At 43.4% G+C, this 15,273-nt stretch overlaps 1 protein-coding gene across 1 annotated transcript in view; it reads left to right on the top strand.

Moving 5' to 3' along the window:
* CSMD1 (CUB and Sushi multiple domains 1) overlaps positions 1-15,273 on the top strand; it is a gene marked incomplete at its 5' end in the record, with an annotated part of 688,146 nt that overhangs the window by 419,614 nt on the left and 253,259 nt on the right. Inside the window, 4 exons of the mRNA XM_047855978.1 lie at positions 1,146-1,337; positions 6,486-6,624; positions 10,370-10,557; positions 12,835-13,029. Coding sequence (XP_047711934.1) covers positions 1,146-1,337; positions 6,486-6,624; positions 10,370-10,557; positions 12,835-13,029 — 714 coding nt within the window. The remainder of the gene's footprint in view (positions 1-1,145; positions 1,338-6,485; positions 6,625-10,369; positions 10,558-12,834; positions 13,030-15,273) is intronic.

Here is a 15,273-nt window from a genome sequence, read left to right as displayed (position 1 = left end):
TTCTGTGCCCTGGCGCCCTCCACAAGAAGAGCTAACTTTCCATCACAGTCCCTTCGGCCCTGAAGAGGGAGCGAGCTTGCCGTTGTAGGTGAAAGTGAAAATGGAATCCAAAAGATTCTTTTCAGTTTTGGACCCTGATGGGCGTCTTCCTAAGTTTTAGTAAAACATCAAGTACAAAGCAGTGACAGAAACTGGAGACAGTGACAGGACTTTTCAGGCCATTACGTTTCAGTGCATTGTGGGCGTTAAAATCCTGGTCCAGAATCTGGGCGGGAAAGTAGCTCTGTTGACTGGACTCACACGGGGCTGGTGGCTGATTTGTGGGATGTGATTTTGGGTGCCTCTATTACAATACGCGCTCCATAGGACTTCAGAGGCTCCTGTTCCGGCTCTCCCCCCAAAGCTCTCTTACCAGCTTGTTTGGAGATGCTGGTCTCTACTAAACTGACTTGAAATTCCTAATATTTAGATTCTTTTTTGGACCAAGAATCATCATTTTCAGAATTTTGTTGAGATTAGGATGACCGTTTCATTTCTTGTCCGAATTGGAAGTGTTTTGAGAGCGAAACGGGATTATTAATCATTTTGCCATGAAATGGGGTTATTAATAATTGCACCAAGAAAATGACAGCTATCCACGAATGGTATCCTGGTTAAGACCGACCCGCGTCTTCTCTCGCTGGCCCCCGTTGTAACGTCAAAGGTCATCGTGAGCGGGTGTTGCCTGGAAGGCACAGAACGTAAAGGAGTTTGTCCTGTTCTGTTTTACTCCACATTCTTTGAGATTGTGGTGGTTTAATTAAGCATTTTCAATCGTGGTTTATATTTTCGTTTAGATATTGTTAACGAGAACAGCGGAGGAGAACGTACGTGTGCTTATTAAGGGTAGCATAATGCAACTCCTTGATACGTTCCGTCACTGGCTGCGTTTTCAACACACTTTGCTTGTGTCTGTTCAAAGTGAGCATTCTCAGGATGCAGGTTATTGAACGTATCCCTGGGAACAGGAACTCTTCATACATTCAGGGGCAGACGGAAGAATCCCGATGCCAGTCGAGGGCCTCGGCCCACAAGAGCTCCCTCACCCGTGCAAGCGTGGGGACCCCGTGTCCATCGTTTGACCCGGTATTGCCTTTGTTCCGCAGCGTCCATCGCGTCCACCTGCAATGACCCAGGCCTGCCTCAGAACGGCACCCGCTACGGGGATAGTAGAGAGCCGGGGGATACCGTCACCTTCCAGTGCGACCCCGGATATCAGCTCCAAGGACAAGCGAAAATCACCTGTGTGCAGCTGAACAACCGATTCTTCTGGCAGCCAGACCCTCCCACGTGCATAGGTACGGTACAACAGAAAGCAGACATGTTCTGTTTCGGAACGCACGCACGCCACTCTAAACGTTGCTCCATAAATGCGTTCGTTCTTCAGAAACATGTCTCACGTGCCCTCTGGTTCACAGACTCCATGGAGACTTCACTGTAAACCTGGAAACTTTATTTCGTTGGGTGAAATAAAGGAAGCGGTTTACTTAATGGGCAGTAATTGACAGTTACCTAACGTGTCCTAGCCTCAACGGATCTTGTAAAAATGACTGTGACTTAAAATTCTGGGTGGCTGAAAATTCATAACCCTTCCTTTGCAATTCTCATTTTTGACATAGAAACATGCCCTTCAGCAAAACCTACTCAGTAAGAAGTATTTTCTTTTTTTAGATGGTTTTTCCATAATATCAGTATATTTGAACAGAATCCCGAAAACTAGAGATTATACTGCTTTGGTCAAAATGAAGATAAAAGGAGAACCATGTTTTTGAAATTCACTAGGATTTTGTAGGTTGACCTTACTCAAAGGATAGCAGTTGGTTTTGCAGACTTCTGTTTGAATAACTATTCACGGAACTCTATCGCAAGTACGGTTTTAGGGAAATACATATTTTTGTATAAATAGTAATTACATATAGAGTGTCCCTTCATTCGGTCAGCTGTTTGACCATAAATACCTCTTGCACCTTATTTTTGAAAGGAACCCTGCTAAACCTTATTATTTTAATGAACTGTCACCATTGAATTTGGACTTCTTTATGATCTGCTTGAAAAATGTAAAATTTAATTAATCTGTGAAGAGAGGAAGTGATCATGAAATGATATGCACATAGTTAATAGGCCATTTTGCATAGGGTGAACTTGAGGGGATTCTGTGATTTAAAATGATTTTTATTGTCATCGGCGCAGCAGTAGAGAGATTCTCCGTGGTCCCGGGGAGCTGTGCTACTGAGCTCATAACTTATCACTAAGTACTTAGAGGAGTTTGAAGATGGATGGGATCCGATGGTTCTGCTCGTTAGCGTGTGCAGCCACGTCGGAGAGCTGCCTTTGTTTACCTGATGCTTTGTGCCGCGTCTACCTTTCATAAGTCTGTGGGCGCCATGCTGCATTTCATTCCAGGCCGCCTCATCTGGAGATTTGCAAGATTTCTGCGTGCTTCTTTTTAAGATAGAGTGATTGCCTATAAATGCAACGAGCATTTTAAACCATCACCCTGTTTTTAAATTGGGAACGACTCCCCCCAGTTTGCATGATTTTAGTCTCATGGGGGAGCCGTGCATCTATCCATTGAACACTTCGAGATTATTTCTCAGTTGGCATTAATGTAGACATTGGGAAAGTGTGACCATCTTCCCAACTAATCGATCGCCTTTCGTTAGTTTATATCTTAGTGACATAGTTTTGAGCAATGACTAGATAAGCCAGTTCCCAGCAGAGAAAACAGGCAGTGTTTCTTCTGCATTGAGCATCAGCACCAAGGACAGGCTAAACTCACCTGCAGGTAAATGAATATCAATTATCTTGGCAGCCAGGCCTATGCATATAGGTATTATGTAACGGGAAAATAGAAAATGTATAGATGTGTATTTGGGGATAAGTGAATCGTACCTTTTCATTACATTTTAAATACACATACCTACATACATATATATACGTATATGTACATTTTTTTTCTTTCCCAGAAACGAGGCTTATGTCCTCTGTAAGAAACTTGTCAACTGGGGCATCAGCTGATCATGTCTTAGCACGCACATAAATTCTGTTCTTCTGATTTAAAACAGTTTTTCTTTTATCTTCAAGCCTTTTTTTCCCCCCTTATTAAAAAATAATGCATGTTTAGTTAAGGGGGAAAAGAGGACAAAAAGCTGTCATCTTTCTACTTGGAGGCAAATACTATTAACACAAACATACGTAAGTAAGCTTCCTAATTATTTTATGTTTATCGAATCTATTTCCAAAATGTTTTTCAGTGACAGCATCCTGTTGTGTCAATTGCACTTTGACTTACCAGCACAAAACAAAATGAGGATCTTTTTGTGCCGTGATGTGCTTTCTGCGTGTTCTTCATGACTGCACGGCATCTGAGTGGACCCGCCCACACGGACTGCTCCCCTCCCCTCTGACTGTGCACTCAGAATCGCTTCAGTCTTCCCCCTACCACAAAGATTGCCAGAATGAACCCTCTTGTTGCAACACACACCCCTGATTATTTAAATGACATATTTCTACACACGTATGTGTTTCTTAAGCTTTTAAAACGTTTTTCAAAACTCAGAAGGGTTGCACCAATTTACATTACCAACAGAGCCATGAGTGAGTGTTTATTTTCCTTAAAAGGAGGCAAAAAAAAAACAAAACCCAAAACCCTGTTCTTATTTCTTTTTTTATTGTTATTTTTAATGTTTATTTATTTTTGAAGGAGAAAGAGAGCATGAGCCAGAGGAGGGGCAGAGAGAGGGAGACACAGAATCCGAAGCAGGCTCCAGGCTCTGAGCTGTCAGCACAGAGCCCGACGCGGGGCTCGGACCCATGAACCATGAGATCATGACCTGAGTCAAAGTCAGCGCTGGACCCAGCGCTGGGTGGCCCGCTAATTTCTTTTTCCCCTTTCATTATTATTAGTGTTTCCCCCTCGTATCTTCGTTTCTTTCTCTCTCTTTTCTGAAATCCCTTAGCCTCTCACCTGCTGGCATGTTGCTCTTATTTCCACCACCTCGTCTGATGCTGCTGATTTTTGCTGTGGACTGGTTGGATAGCTCCCTTTTTTCACTTATCAAAGGACTCCAACGAATGAGGCACTACCTTTGGGATTTTTTTAGCCGATTCCCGAGGACTCCTCTGCAGACCAGAGGACACTCACCGCTTTCTCGTTCTGCACGAGGATCCCTCAAAGTCCCCATGATCTCTCTTGCCTCGTACAGGCTGCGGTACCTTTTCTGCAACTCCAAGTTGTAAATGGCTCTCAAGAGCAAGAATTTGCCCTAAGTTTGCAGAAATTCATTCTGTGTCATCCTCTTGCCCTGACCCCCAGGGCAGCTCTTTCGAGCCCAGCTATGCCATTTAATGGTGTGAACGCTGCGTTGTATCGAAGCAGAAACACGCATGTGTCTCATTCAAGTGTGCTGCTTCACACCGTGAAGGATGGAGGTGCTGTTGGTACCTTAAGGAGGGGACCCTAAGGATTGGGGAAGGAGGCACTGGGGGTTGATACAGATTTGTGGGTTTTGTGTCTACGTCCATTCCCTCTGGAGTATTTCCCCAAGTGTCTGGGTCACGTTCTGTACGCAGTGCTAATCCTGTCCAAAATATTTTGCGAGCTTTCAAATTACAACCTAATGAAACTAAACCGAAGAACGCCTGACCCAAAGAGAGAACAAACACAGCCAGGCAGCGCTACTTAATTCCCCTGGATGCTCTTGGATAACCTCACTGAAAAAGGCCTCCTTGGATCTCTCAGGATAAGACAGCAATGCCTCTTGGTTTCTCTTAAATCAGTACCTTGTGTCACCCCCACATTCTTCCTGCTGGCAACACCCTGGTAGCCAGTGTCCTGAATCTGTCATTCTGCATCTTGCAAACCCTGCATGCGGTGGAATCTTCTAGACCCGGAGGTACCTGCTCCCTCCATCTCAGCGCCACCTGCCTCCACCCGCGCCTTGCCTGGCTTTCCTCTGTCAACGTGCACTTGATTCTGGGAGAGCCGAGTAGACAGTGGTCCCAGCAGAGTGTATTACAGTCACACTCGGTGCTGGGGGGACATGTGGGTTTAGCCATTTTTGCGAAAATTATATTACTCTTGAATGTATATCTGAATTTATTATAATACTAGTGATACTAGTTAGAGTTTGCCTTTAGTGAGACTGAAATCATAACAGAAAGTAATGGGATGTGTTACATTTCTTCTTAGGGAAAATTAAAGTTTTCAGGAATGTTAAGTGAGTATTCAAAGACACAATCGTCACAAAAATTAGAAAGCACGTACACTGGCATTATTCACAATAAAAGTCATCTGTATGTATGTCTCTGTATAAAAGATTGCCAGTTAGGGTGTTTCTTTTTCTACTTACCATTTTTTTTTTCTCTTAAATGGATATATGGCCAGTGATGTGAAATAAGATATATAGTTTAGGGAGAACATTATAATTTAATTGGGCTGATTTTTTTAAGACAACTTGGTGAGCAATCACTGTATTTGCTGTGAAGAACCATAAATCTTGTATATTCACCCGTGCATCTAAAATGTATACCTGTGAATTTTGCAGTGTTTTAACACCTTTAAACATGATGGAAGATTTGACAGAAATCCTATGTAGTAAATGAAACCATCCTAAACACTTTGAAGTTCAAGAATGAAAATTGGCTTGCCTATTAACACCACTGAACTTCATAATTATTATCTTCCTAACATAAATGTAAACACAGGTAGTGAAAAAGTGATAGGTAAAAACCAAGTAGACTGATGAGTATCATCTAAAGCACTGTTCTCTGATACTAACATGCTGAGCATTGTGATTACATTCTATTTTCCAGATTGATGTTCTGGCTCAGTCTGTTACGGGTTCCATATTCCCAGATGTCACTTAAACTTTGTGTTAGTTTTGTCATTTTGAATTGTATCCCAAACCTTACGTATATCAGAGGACTCTGGGGAAAACCTGGCATAACGTGTATTCATTCACTCCACAAATATTCCCTGAATACCTGATCACAACTGTGCCAGGTGTCAGTGAGACACAGGTGAACAGGAAGCATGCCTTCTAGAAGAAGTCAGCAATGACTTTGTGAACCCTACGACAGGACAGGAGAATCAGCAGGACCATAACGTGACATTCGTGGCCATTTCTTTCCCTTTCCAAGTGTTTCTGTAACGTGTATTGTGTGCATTGTAGGAGTGTGGGGGAGTAAAGTCATCTGTTTAACTGGGTAGAGCTTAAAATCATAGCAACTGAACTTTATTTGTCAACAGTTACAAATCCTCCGTAAAAGCAGGGTGGGACATTGTATGAAATTCATGAACAAGTCCATGAAAAACATACAGACCTCCTGGGCCTTAAATTTTCATCCAGATAATTGTCTACTAACCTGACACATGCTGAGTGCCCTTGATGAATTCTGTTATGTCCTACTTCACCTTGACCAGCATTGTCCCTCTTCCGTGGCAGCTGCGTGTGGAGGGAACCTGACGGGCCCAGCGGGTGTCATTCTGTCACCTAACTACCCGCAGCCATATCCTCCCGGGAAAGAATGTGACTGGAGAATAAAAGTGAATCCAGACTTCGTCATCGCCTTGATATTCAAAAGGTACTGTCTTTTGCTGAATCCCCCTTGAGTAGACTTTTCAAGTGTCACACCGAAAACTTACCTCACATATCCCTTCATAAAGTACCTGGTTTTACCTTGAGTGACGCCGTAGATGTTATTCGAATAGTTACTACATGGGGCTGCGTAATGACCTAAATGGAAATACACGTGTATGTACTTTTGCTTTCGAGAAGTCTGCTTGTATTAGGACATGGCAGGAATTACTTTTAAATACTATCCCGCATGCAATATGTTCCACATGAGAAGGCTGAATTTACAGAATATTCAAGAAGAGTAATAAAAAAGTGGTACAGGTACACTTAGTATGATTCCTCATCAGGGCACTACAGAGACAATAGGAGTATTTCTCTAAATGCGTGATAACGAAATCGTTTCCGCAATACGTCTTGTCTGACGTTCCCACAGGTAGCCCTGTTATACCATCACTGAAATATCATGACTTCATAGAACTTTGAAAATAGAAATTCCTCTAAATGCGGTTGATGTAAAGTCTGAATTAATAGACATTACTCTTTAAAAAATGATTGCTGACTTATCCCTGCTAAACCAGATGACGGAGTTTCAAACATTGTGATTATTTTATAAATGTAAATTCTATAGGACTATCCTATTATTCATATCTGGTGTATGATAGTTGCATTTTTTCCAAATCCCACGATCTTCGCCTTTGTATTTTGATTATTGATTGAACTAAATGAAGGGACTTTTTAAAAGGCACCTGGTTCTAGAGGCCATCTTCTTGATCTCTTAGCTCTCCAGGGTGAAGTGGTCTAAGTATATCTATCTGTCAGTTGAACACGTTTCCTTTTCTGATGTTTACGTCACCAACCCAGGCCTGGCCATGATTATCTTTCACTTTCTCCTCCTGATGGGATCTGAATCAGTATAATTTTAAATGTCCCTGATTCCAAATGTTAAGTCATCCTGATAAGCCATCATGTCTTCAATTTACTCAAGCTGCTATAAATTTACCCAGTGATGAACCCTTATTATGCCACTCACTCAGCCCTTGTGCGAAACCACCGAACATTTGCAGCTGTATTTTTGGGTATCTCTGTAGGTTTTGTGAATGCTAACTTCTACCAACGCCTTAAAACCTGGAGATGCCTCTGGCACCGTGAGATTAGAAGTAAATGAACAATTGAAAGCCTTTTAGAGAACACGGGGCCTTAGAAGTAGGAGTTTCCTACCCTCCAGTGTGTCCTAGTGACTAATTATCAAGGTTCCCTCAGGGCGATCCATTTGATAGTATAGACAGGCGGCAGCTTTGTAGAGGTTTTTGTTTTTCCTATTTATTTTACCCACCTCTCTGGAAGAGAGGTGAAGTAGAAAACCTCCAAGTTTTCTTCCAACTTCTAGATTCTTAAGTCATTAGCTGACCCAGTGTCACAGAAAAATCACACATGTGTGACTTCTCCCAAGACGCGGACAACCAGACAAGCTGCAGGTGCTCAGGTGGGAGTGACCCTCAAGCCTTATGACTGGGTCTACTCAGTGGATGGGAGCAGGGAGCCAGAAGTGCTGGGTGGGGACAGGATTTCACCTCCCCAAGCAAAGATACACTGGCATTGACACGTGCTGCCCAGACGCACGGTTTATAGGGAGTCACTAAAGTCAGGTGTGCTTCTAAGGGGCTGGGGAGCGGATGGCACGACTAGCAGGAAGGACCAAGCACTGCGTGACCTGGAACGTTCACTCCAAGGCCTTTCCTGGGTCTTGGGGTCTTTGGGAAGGGTGACTCATCACAGGTCCCTGTGGACCGGGGAGCCGAAGATACACATTGAGACTCAGATTACATTTGGTTCAAAAGCTGGGCCACACTTTGGCCTATTTATTGGGTCTCATGGATCGTGCAGATTTAAAAATGGATTTTACAGGGGCGCCTGGGTGGCTCGGTCCATTAGGCGTCTGACTTAGGCTCAGGTCATGATCTCACTGTTCGTGAGTTCGAGCCTCCCCGCTGTCGGTGCAGAGCCCGCTTCGGATCCTCTGTCCCCCCTCTCTCTCCGCCCCTTCCCCCTCTCTAAAAAATAAAAATAAATTTAAAAAGGACATAAAAAATGGATTTTACAAGTAGAATCATGATGAATTACAAATGTCACTCCAGACTTTAGTGCATGGATTATGGTATATCCAAAAAGAGAGCGAGAGAGAGAGGTCAGACTATATTTCCTTTCTGTGACTCAGTGTATCTCCAGTGCTCAAATATAATCTGTAACAGTAATGAGCTCTAACGGTTAATGGGGACACAGCATCCCCAGCTTCTAATAGCATTCTTATAAAGTGTCCCAAATAAAATCATTCCTCCAATCAGATTCTTCTGTTTGATACAATTCCTGCTGACACCTTTCGGTTTGGTCATGCCTGATCTTTCACTCCTTCATTTGTGATTTTTAAGGAATTTGTCAAATAAGCAGACTAAGGAATCTTTTAAAGCGCCCTTAAAAACTATGTCCAGGGACTTCCCGCAGGGCCCAGTGTAGCCTTGGCATAAACTGGGATGGCACGATTCAGGACGAGGTGCGGTGTTAATGTTGGGTCCTCCGTGGTGCCCACTCTCGGTGGCTTCCTTCAGAACACCTGGGGCAATTTCTGGAGAGACCTTTTGTTCCTGTTTCATCGCCTGGATCTCCAGATAAACTAGAGCCACTTAAACAACGTCCACGTTAGTGATGATAAAGCTTCCTGACTCACCATCCCTATTATCCAAATACGCTGCCAACTGAAGGGAGACAAAGTGGACGCTGCTCAGAATGAGTCCTTGCTGAAGGCTCAGAGATGAGGAAGAGGTGGAAGGCCAGTCAGAAGGCATTACTTGAAACCTCTGTCTAATTTGTCGGTTAATTCTGATCTCCTCGAGATCTTATCGTCTGTTCCAGCTTTAGTGTTTCACCTGAGAGTGTGCACGTTTTTGAAGCGCCCAGACCGTCATCCACCTTCTCATCAAAAATGGCAGAGACAGGGAAAGCCACATCCCACCTGAGAACTTTGGGGATTACCAGGGTATTTAATACTAGAGGAGAGAGACACAGAGAGAGAAGTGGAGAGAGCAGGGTGGGGCGGGGGGTGTGGGGCGGGAAGAGAAGATTGGGAAAAGTCAGTGATGTAGGAACATGAAACGGAGTGGGCACCTACCACTCCTCGTGCCATCCCAGGGATGACTGACGTCAGCTGACTGACCCAACCAAGTAGAGGCAATTGCATTTTTAAAAGTAAAAACAGAGAATTAAAAAAAAAATTAAGGATAGCGATATCGAGGATACCTATTTTTCAAACTAATAATATTCACGTAAAAATCAAATATCGGTGGGAATTCCCTTTCGAACCCCTTTCTTTCAAACCATATTTCTTTAGCAATTTCCTGGGTGCAGGGAAAAGATATTCTGTCCACGTTATTAGGAATCATTGTCTTACAGATATCTTCAGACTCCTCCCATTTTGTAAAAGATGAAACATTTATACGATCTGAAGGGAAACCAGAGTATAAACTCCTACCATTTTGAATATAGCAGTCACTATGTCTCATGCTAACAGTATTGATCATTCATATTAGTTACACACATTGCTACTGTCACATTTAAATTATTTTTACATTTACTTCTGGGTTGTTTGGGTTTTTAAAATTCGTTGCATGAAGGTAAGTGAACTCACTGTGTGCTTGTAGTCTGGAGGAAATACGAGACACGTGTTCGGTGCCGAACCTGATGAATGCTCTTTCCTTTAGTTTCAACATGGAGCCCAGTTATGATTTCCTACATATCTATGAAGGAGAAGATTCCAACAGACCTCTCCTTGGAAGTTTCCAGGGTTCTCAAGCCCCAGAAAGAATAGAGAGTAGTGGAAATAGTCTTTTTCTGGCTTTTCGGAGTGATGCTTCCGTGGGCTTGTCGGGGTTTGCGATTGAATTTAAAGGTACTGTGATCAGCTTACTTTGTGTGTCAAATAATTTGTATCAAGGTTTATTCATTGTAAGCATTTATCTCTGAGCTCTTTTGTGACTGTTTCATACATAAAATGCTCGCATAACATAATGTTCGATATTTACAGTGGGGAAGAAAATCCAGAGACACATTTCTACCTTTGCTGAAAGGAAAAAAGAAAAATGAATAATTTCTTTTTTGCCCCAATTCATAGTCGTGTAAAAATAAATTATGATGTGTGTATTGAAGGATTTGATGACATTTAAGAGTTGGGGCAGCTCAGTTGGTTAAGCGTCCGACTTCGGCTCAGGTCATGATCTCACGGTCCGTGAGTTCGAGCCCCGCGTCAGGCTCTGTGCTGACAGCTCAGAGCCTGGAGCCTGCTTCCAATTCTGTGTCTCCCTGTCTCTCTGCCCCTCCCCTGCTCATTGTCATAGTCTCTCTCTCTCTCTCTCTCTCTCTCTCTCTCTCTCTCTCTCAAAAATTAAGAAACACTAAAAAAAAAATAATTGTTATTATTTTAACATGTGTTTTAATATCCTCTCATTTGTTTCTTCAGAATGACTAAGGTTAAGTACATCAGAATAGTAGTTTTATCTCCTTGCTTTTCAACGTGTGATTTTGTGGCCCTCACCTGTCTCCACCACCCATGGGCACTGGTTCATGAGGAGCCCCAGCCAAGGCAAGCTTCCTTGTTTGCCCACCAGATGGGTGTCTCCCACTTCGTTTGGGACCCCCCTCATCACCTGTTGCCAGAGAAAATAGAGACAAACTCAAACACAAAACACCCTAAATTAAGCATTTTTCTATAGCGTCCATGAAAATAATCACATTCTTTTCAAATCCATGTCTCATGGAAACCAAGAACATACAAGATATATGACAAAGAATTAGAGAAAAGGACTTAATGAAATATCAATTCAGACTAGTGAGCGCTTTAAAAAAATAATGAAAATATGTATACTGATTTAAACTTGAGTTACTTATCAGTGATTAGAATTGTCAAATAAAACACAGGACACATTTCATGTCTGTTAATGCTTCAATGGACTTATGTTTCTTTATATGATTTTAGGTAGAAAATTAATCTATTTCCTTCTAAACACCAAAATCTACAAACTTACTGATTCTTATTAAAATGCCTAAGAGAAAAATATTATATAACTCAGCAGTCAGAAGAGTTCTTGTGCTTTGGGGATGGGATCTGTTAATGTTTATGAATAATGAAAAACAGCACATTTAGGCATTTACCATATCATCAGACAGTTTCTGGAGTAACGAGAACTCACAGACGTGCACTTCACCATGACAGTGCCCATTCTAGAATGAGCTGCAAAGCACCACCCCTCCTCTAAACATAAGGATGGACATTTGTCACTGCCTGCCTGTGCACTTTGTGCTCTCCAGGGCCTCCTCGGCTGGACGAGGGACTAAAGGAGGAAGGAGGTACATTCCTAAGGGTAGGAAGAGAGACGTGCATCTTTTGTGTGGGTTCTTCCAAGACCAGGGCAGCTGTCGAACTGGGGGCCACAGCTCTTCATGTTTTCAAAGCTCTCCAGGAGAGGCTGTGAAAAACAGAAGTAGCAGAAGACAAGGAAAGGCGCTTAGCCATTGGTCCCCACCCCGCCGCCAGGCGCTGTGCCCCCGAGTGCAGGGAGGGAGCCCTGTGGGAGGCCCGGAACTTCTCCTGTCCTCCCTGCCGGTGTCCTCTTCCCGGTATCAAGTGCTGAGAGCACTGGCACGCACCGAGCCCGACCCCGGGAGTGGCCGGATTCTCTCATGGCCTCTAGGGCGTGTGGTTTCACATCAGCATGATTTAAGTGCAGAGGTAGGAAATGACCTCAACTTTTCCAGCCTCGCTTTCTTTGCTTCAGTACTAGGTTCCGTAGCAAAAAGAAAAAACAAAAAAACAAAAAACTCGTAAAAAGTAATGTTGTGTTTTTTACCTAAATGAAAGTGATTCAATAACGATTCTGTAGTAAAATGTGGTTTTAAGAAAAGAAGTGTCATTGTATTAAGTTGGAGTTTTTCCTATTTCCGTGTTATTGAATTGTTAACTTGGTAGTTATCACATTAACAATGACATGTGATTAATATTAACTTGATACTTAGCTACTAACTTGGTTATTTGTCCATCTATAAATACTTTTTGAGCTTTTCTCATATACCAGGCACTGTTGTAGGCAGTAGATAAAATGAGCAAGCAAACAGAGAAACAGACAGAAGCTTAAGATCCCTGCCCTTACGGAGGTGACCTTTGCTTCTACAGAGAAGCCCCGGGAAGCCTGTTTCGACCCTGGAAATATAATGAACGGGACACGCGTTGGCACGGACTTCAAGCTTGGCTCAACCGTGACCTACCAGTGTGACTCTGGCTACAAGATTGTGGACCCCTCCTCCATCACGTGTGTGATCGGAGCGGACGGAAAACCTGCCTGGAGTCAGGCCTTGCCTTCCTGCAACGGTACGCGTGGGCCCTGTGCTGTCCTTCATAACACTTTTACTTTAGAATGCACGGTCTCATTTGACTTTTACTTTAGAATGCAACGTCTCAGGGGTGCCTGGGGGGCTCAGGTCATGCTCTCACGGCTCATGAGTTCAAGCCCCGCATCAGGCTCTGTGCTAACAGCTCAGAGCCTGGAGCCTGCTTCCGATTCTGTGTCTCCCTCTCTCTCTGCCTCTCCCCTGCTCATGCTCTGTCTCTCTCTGTCTCAAAAATAAATAAATGTTTAAAAAAATTAGAATGCAACATCTCATTTTACTTTTAATTTAGAATGCAATGTCTCATTTTAGAAATGCTGTCACGCTTCGGTGCTGTAGTCCCCTAACCAGTGGTTAGGGTTAGATTCCCTTACAGAGCCAATGCGGACTAAGTATTTCACATGCCTTGATCATTTGATGTATGGCCATTGTCACAGGCTTCGGGGAGGGGTGACATTTTTCTCTCAGATAGTCTGGCATTTTTAACTTCTTTGTTTTTTAATATTCTAGGCCTGATGTGCATTAAGAGGTACTAAGTAACAGTCTCCAGATGCACTCTTCTGCTTCTGTCTCTGCCTCTGTATTTCAATGTCTCCATGTCTGTGTGTGTGTGTGTGTGTGTGTGTGTGTGTGTATACACATGTATATATGTGTATATATTCATGTGTCATTCTCCCCCCAAATATCACTAGTTGTAATTCTTTATATGGGTATTCACTTACTAAATCCACATATTAAACGGTAAGATCAACCTTCAAGAGCAGACAGAACTAGGGCACCTGAGCAGCTCAGTTGAGTGTCTGACTCTTGATTCCGGCTCGGGTCGTGATTTCACAGGGCTGTGGGAGTGAGCCCTGGGTCAGGATTCGTGCTGTCAGTGGATCCTGCTTGAGATTCTCTCTCTCCTTCTGTCCCTCCCCAGCTCATGGCACTCTCTCCCTCTCTCTCTCCTTGTCTTTCTCTCTCAAAAAAAGAAGAGACAGAACTGACCTACAGTGACAGCAGTCTGGTGGCAGTTACCCCGGACAGTGCAGTGACAGAGAGACAGATGGAGATTTCCGGGTCTCTGGCCGTGTCCATATGTTAATCTAGTCAGTGATTTCATAGGACTGTCCATAGACCAAAGTGTTCCAGCTTTGGGCATATGACTCGTAACCTCTACCCTGAGATGATGCACATTAAAAAGAAGATGGTAAAGCCCATGGTGTTTGCAGGAAAAAAAAAATGATTTCCAAGTTATTTTAGGATGAACTCAGGTACCAGTTCAGTTAGATATAATGAACTTACCAAAAGCTTTCTTTTTCTCCCCCACTCAGGACAGCTCACGTTACTGGTCCCTCCAGACCAAATCGGTCAAATTTAAAAATTAAACAAAAGAAACAAACCAATGTAACGCCCTTGGTCGCACTGTGACATCCGTGCCCCTAAGTCTGTGTGTGAACCCGAGAACTTGTCGATTTAAGAAGCCACCTTGCCAGGACTCAGCACTGGGTTCTGGCACAGTAAGGACTTCACACAAGTTTCTAGAGGAAATGAATAAGTTAGTGAAAAGCTAAAAATAAATTTTCATGGAAAATTATGCAGCGTGTTAAATCTTCCCAATCTGGCATGTTTTAATAACCAAAATGAAAACAGATTCATCTATGCTTCTCAGATTCCAGGTCTGAAAGAGTGAACGATGCTGAGAGAGGGAAGCAAATACACCATGGCACCCCCATGCATAGTGTGCGTTTCCATGTGTTTCATTAACGTCTGAACTTAACCAGTAAGGTTTGGGTCTTCAGCGTTGTAATCTCTTCTGTGGAGGGTGAGGAAGCTGGCCAGCCTCATAACTCATGTTAACTGCAAAGTGCGTGTGGGACCCTGTGGGATTTCCTTGTTGCAAATCTGCGTTCCCCCAACGCCATCGGGCCCGGGATAGGGGTGGCCGTGTGCCTGCCTGCTCTATTTCGGTCTTGAGGAAAAGCCAGAGAGGAGTCCAGTTCCAGATCCACTCTTAACCTCATGTGCGAGGTGGGAAGGTGGTTCAGTGCCTGTGGGCCTCTGTGTCTTCTCGTCAGGGACAACGGTGATATTTGCCTGATACCCTCTGTGGACCTATCATAATAATCATCTGAAACGATAGCTGTAAAAGATGTAAAAATCAGGGCGCCTGGGCGACTCAGTCAGTTGAGCATCCGACTCAGCGCAGGTCATGATTTTGCGTGTGGTTCATGGGTTCGAGCCC

The sequence above is a fragment of the Prionailurus viverrinus genome, chromosome B1 (genome assembly GCF_022837055.1).
Source record: "Prionailurus viverrinus isolate Anna chromosome B1, UM_Priviv_1.0, whole genome shotgun sequence".
Lineage (NCBI taxonomy): Eukaryota > Metazoa > Chordata > Mammalia > Carnivora > Felidae > Prionailurus > Prionailurus viverrinus.
The sequence above is the reverse complement of the archived record's forward strand: the minus strand, read 5'-3'. Positions and strand labels throughout refer to the sequence as shown.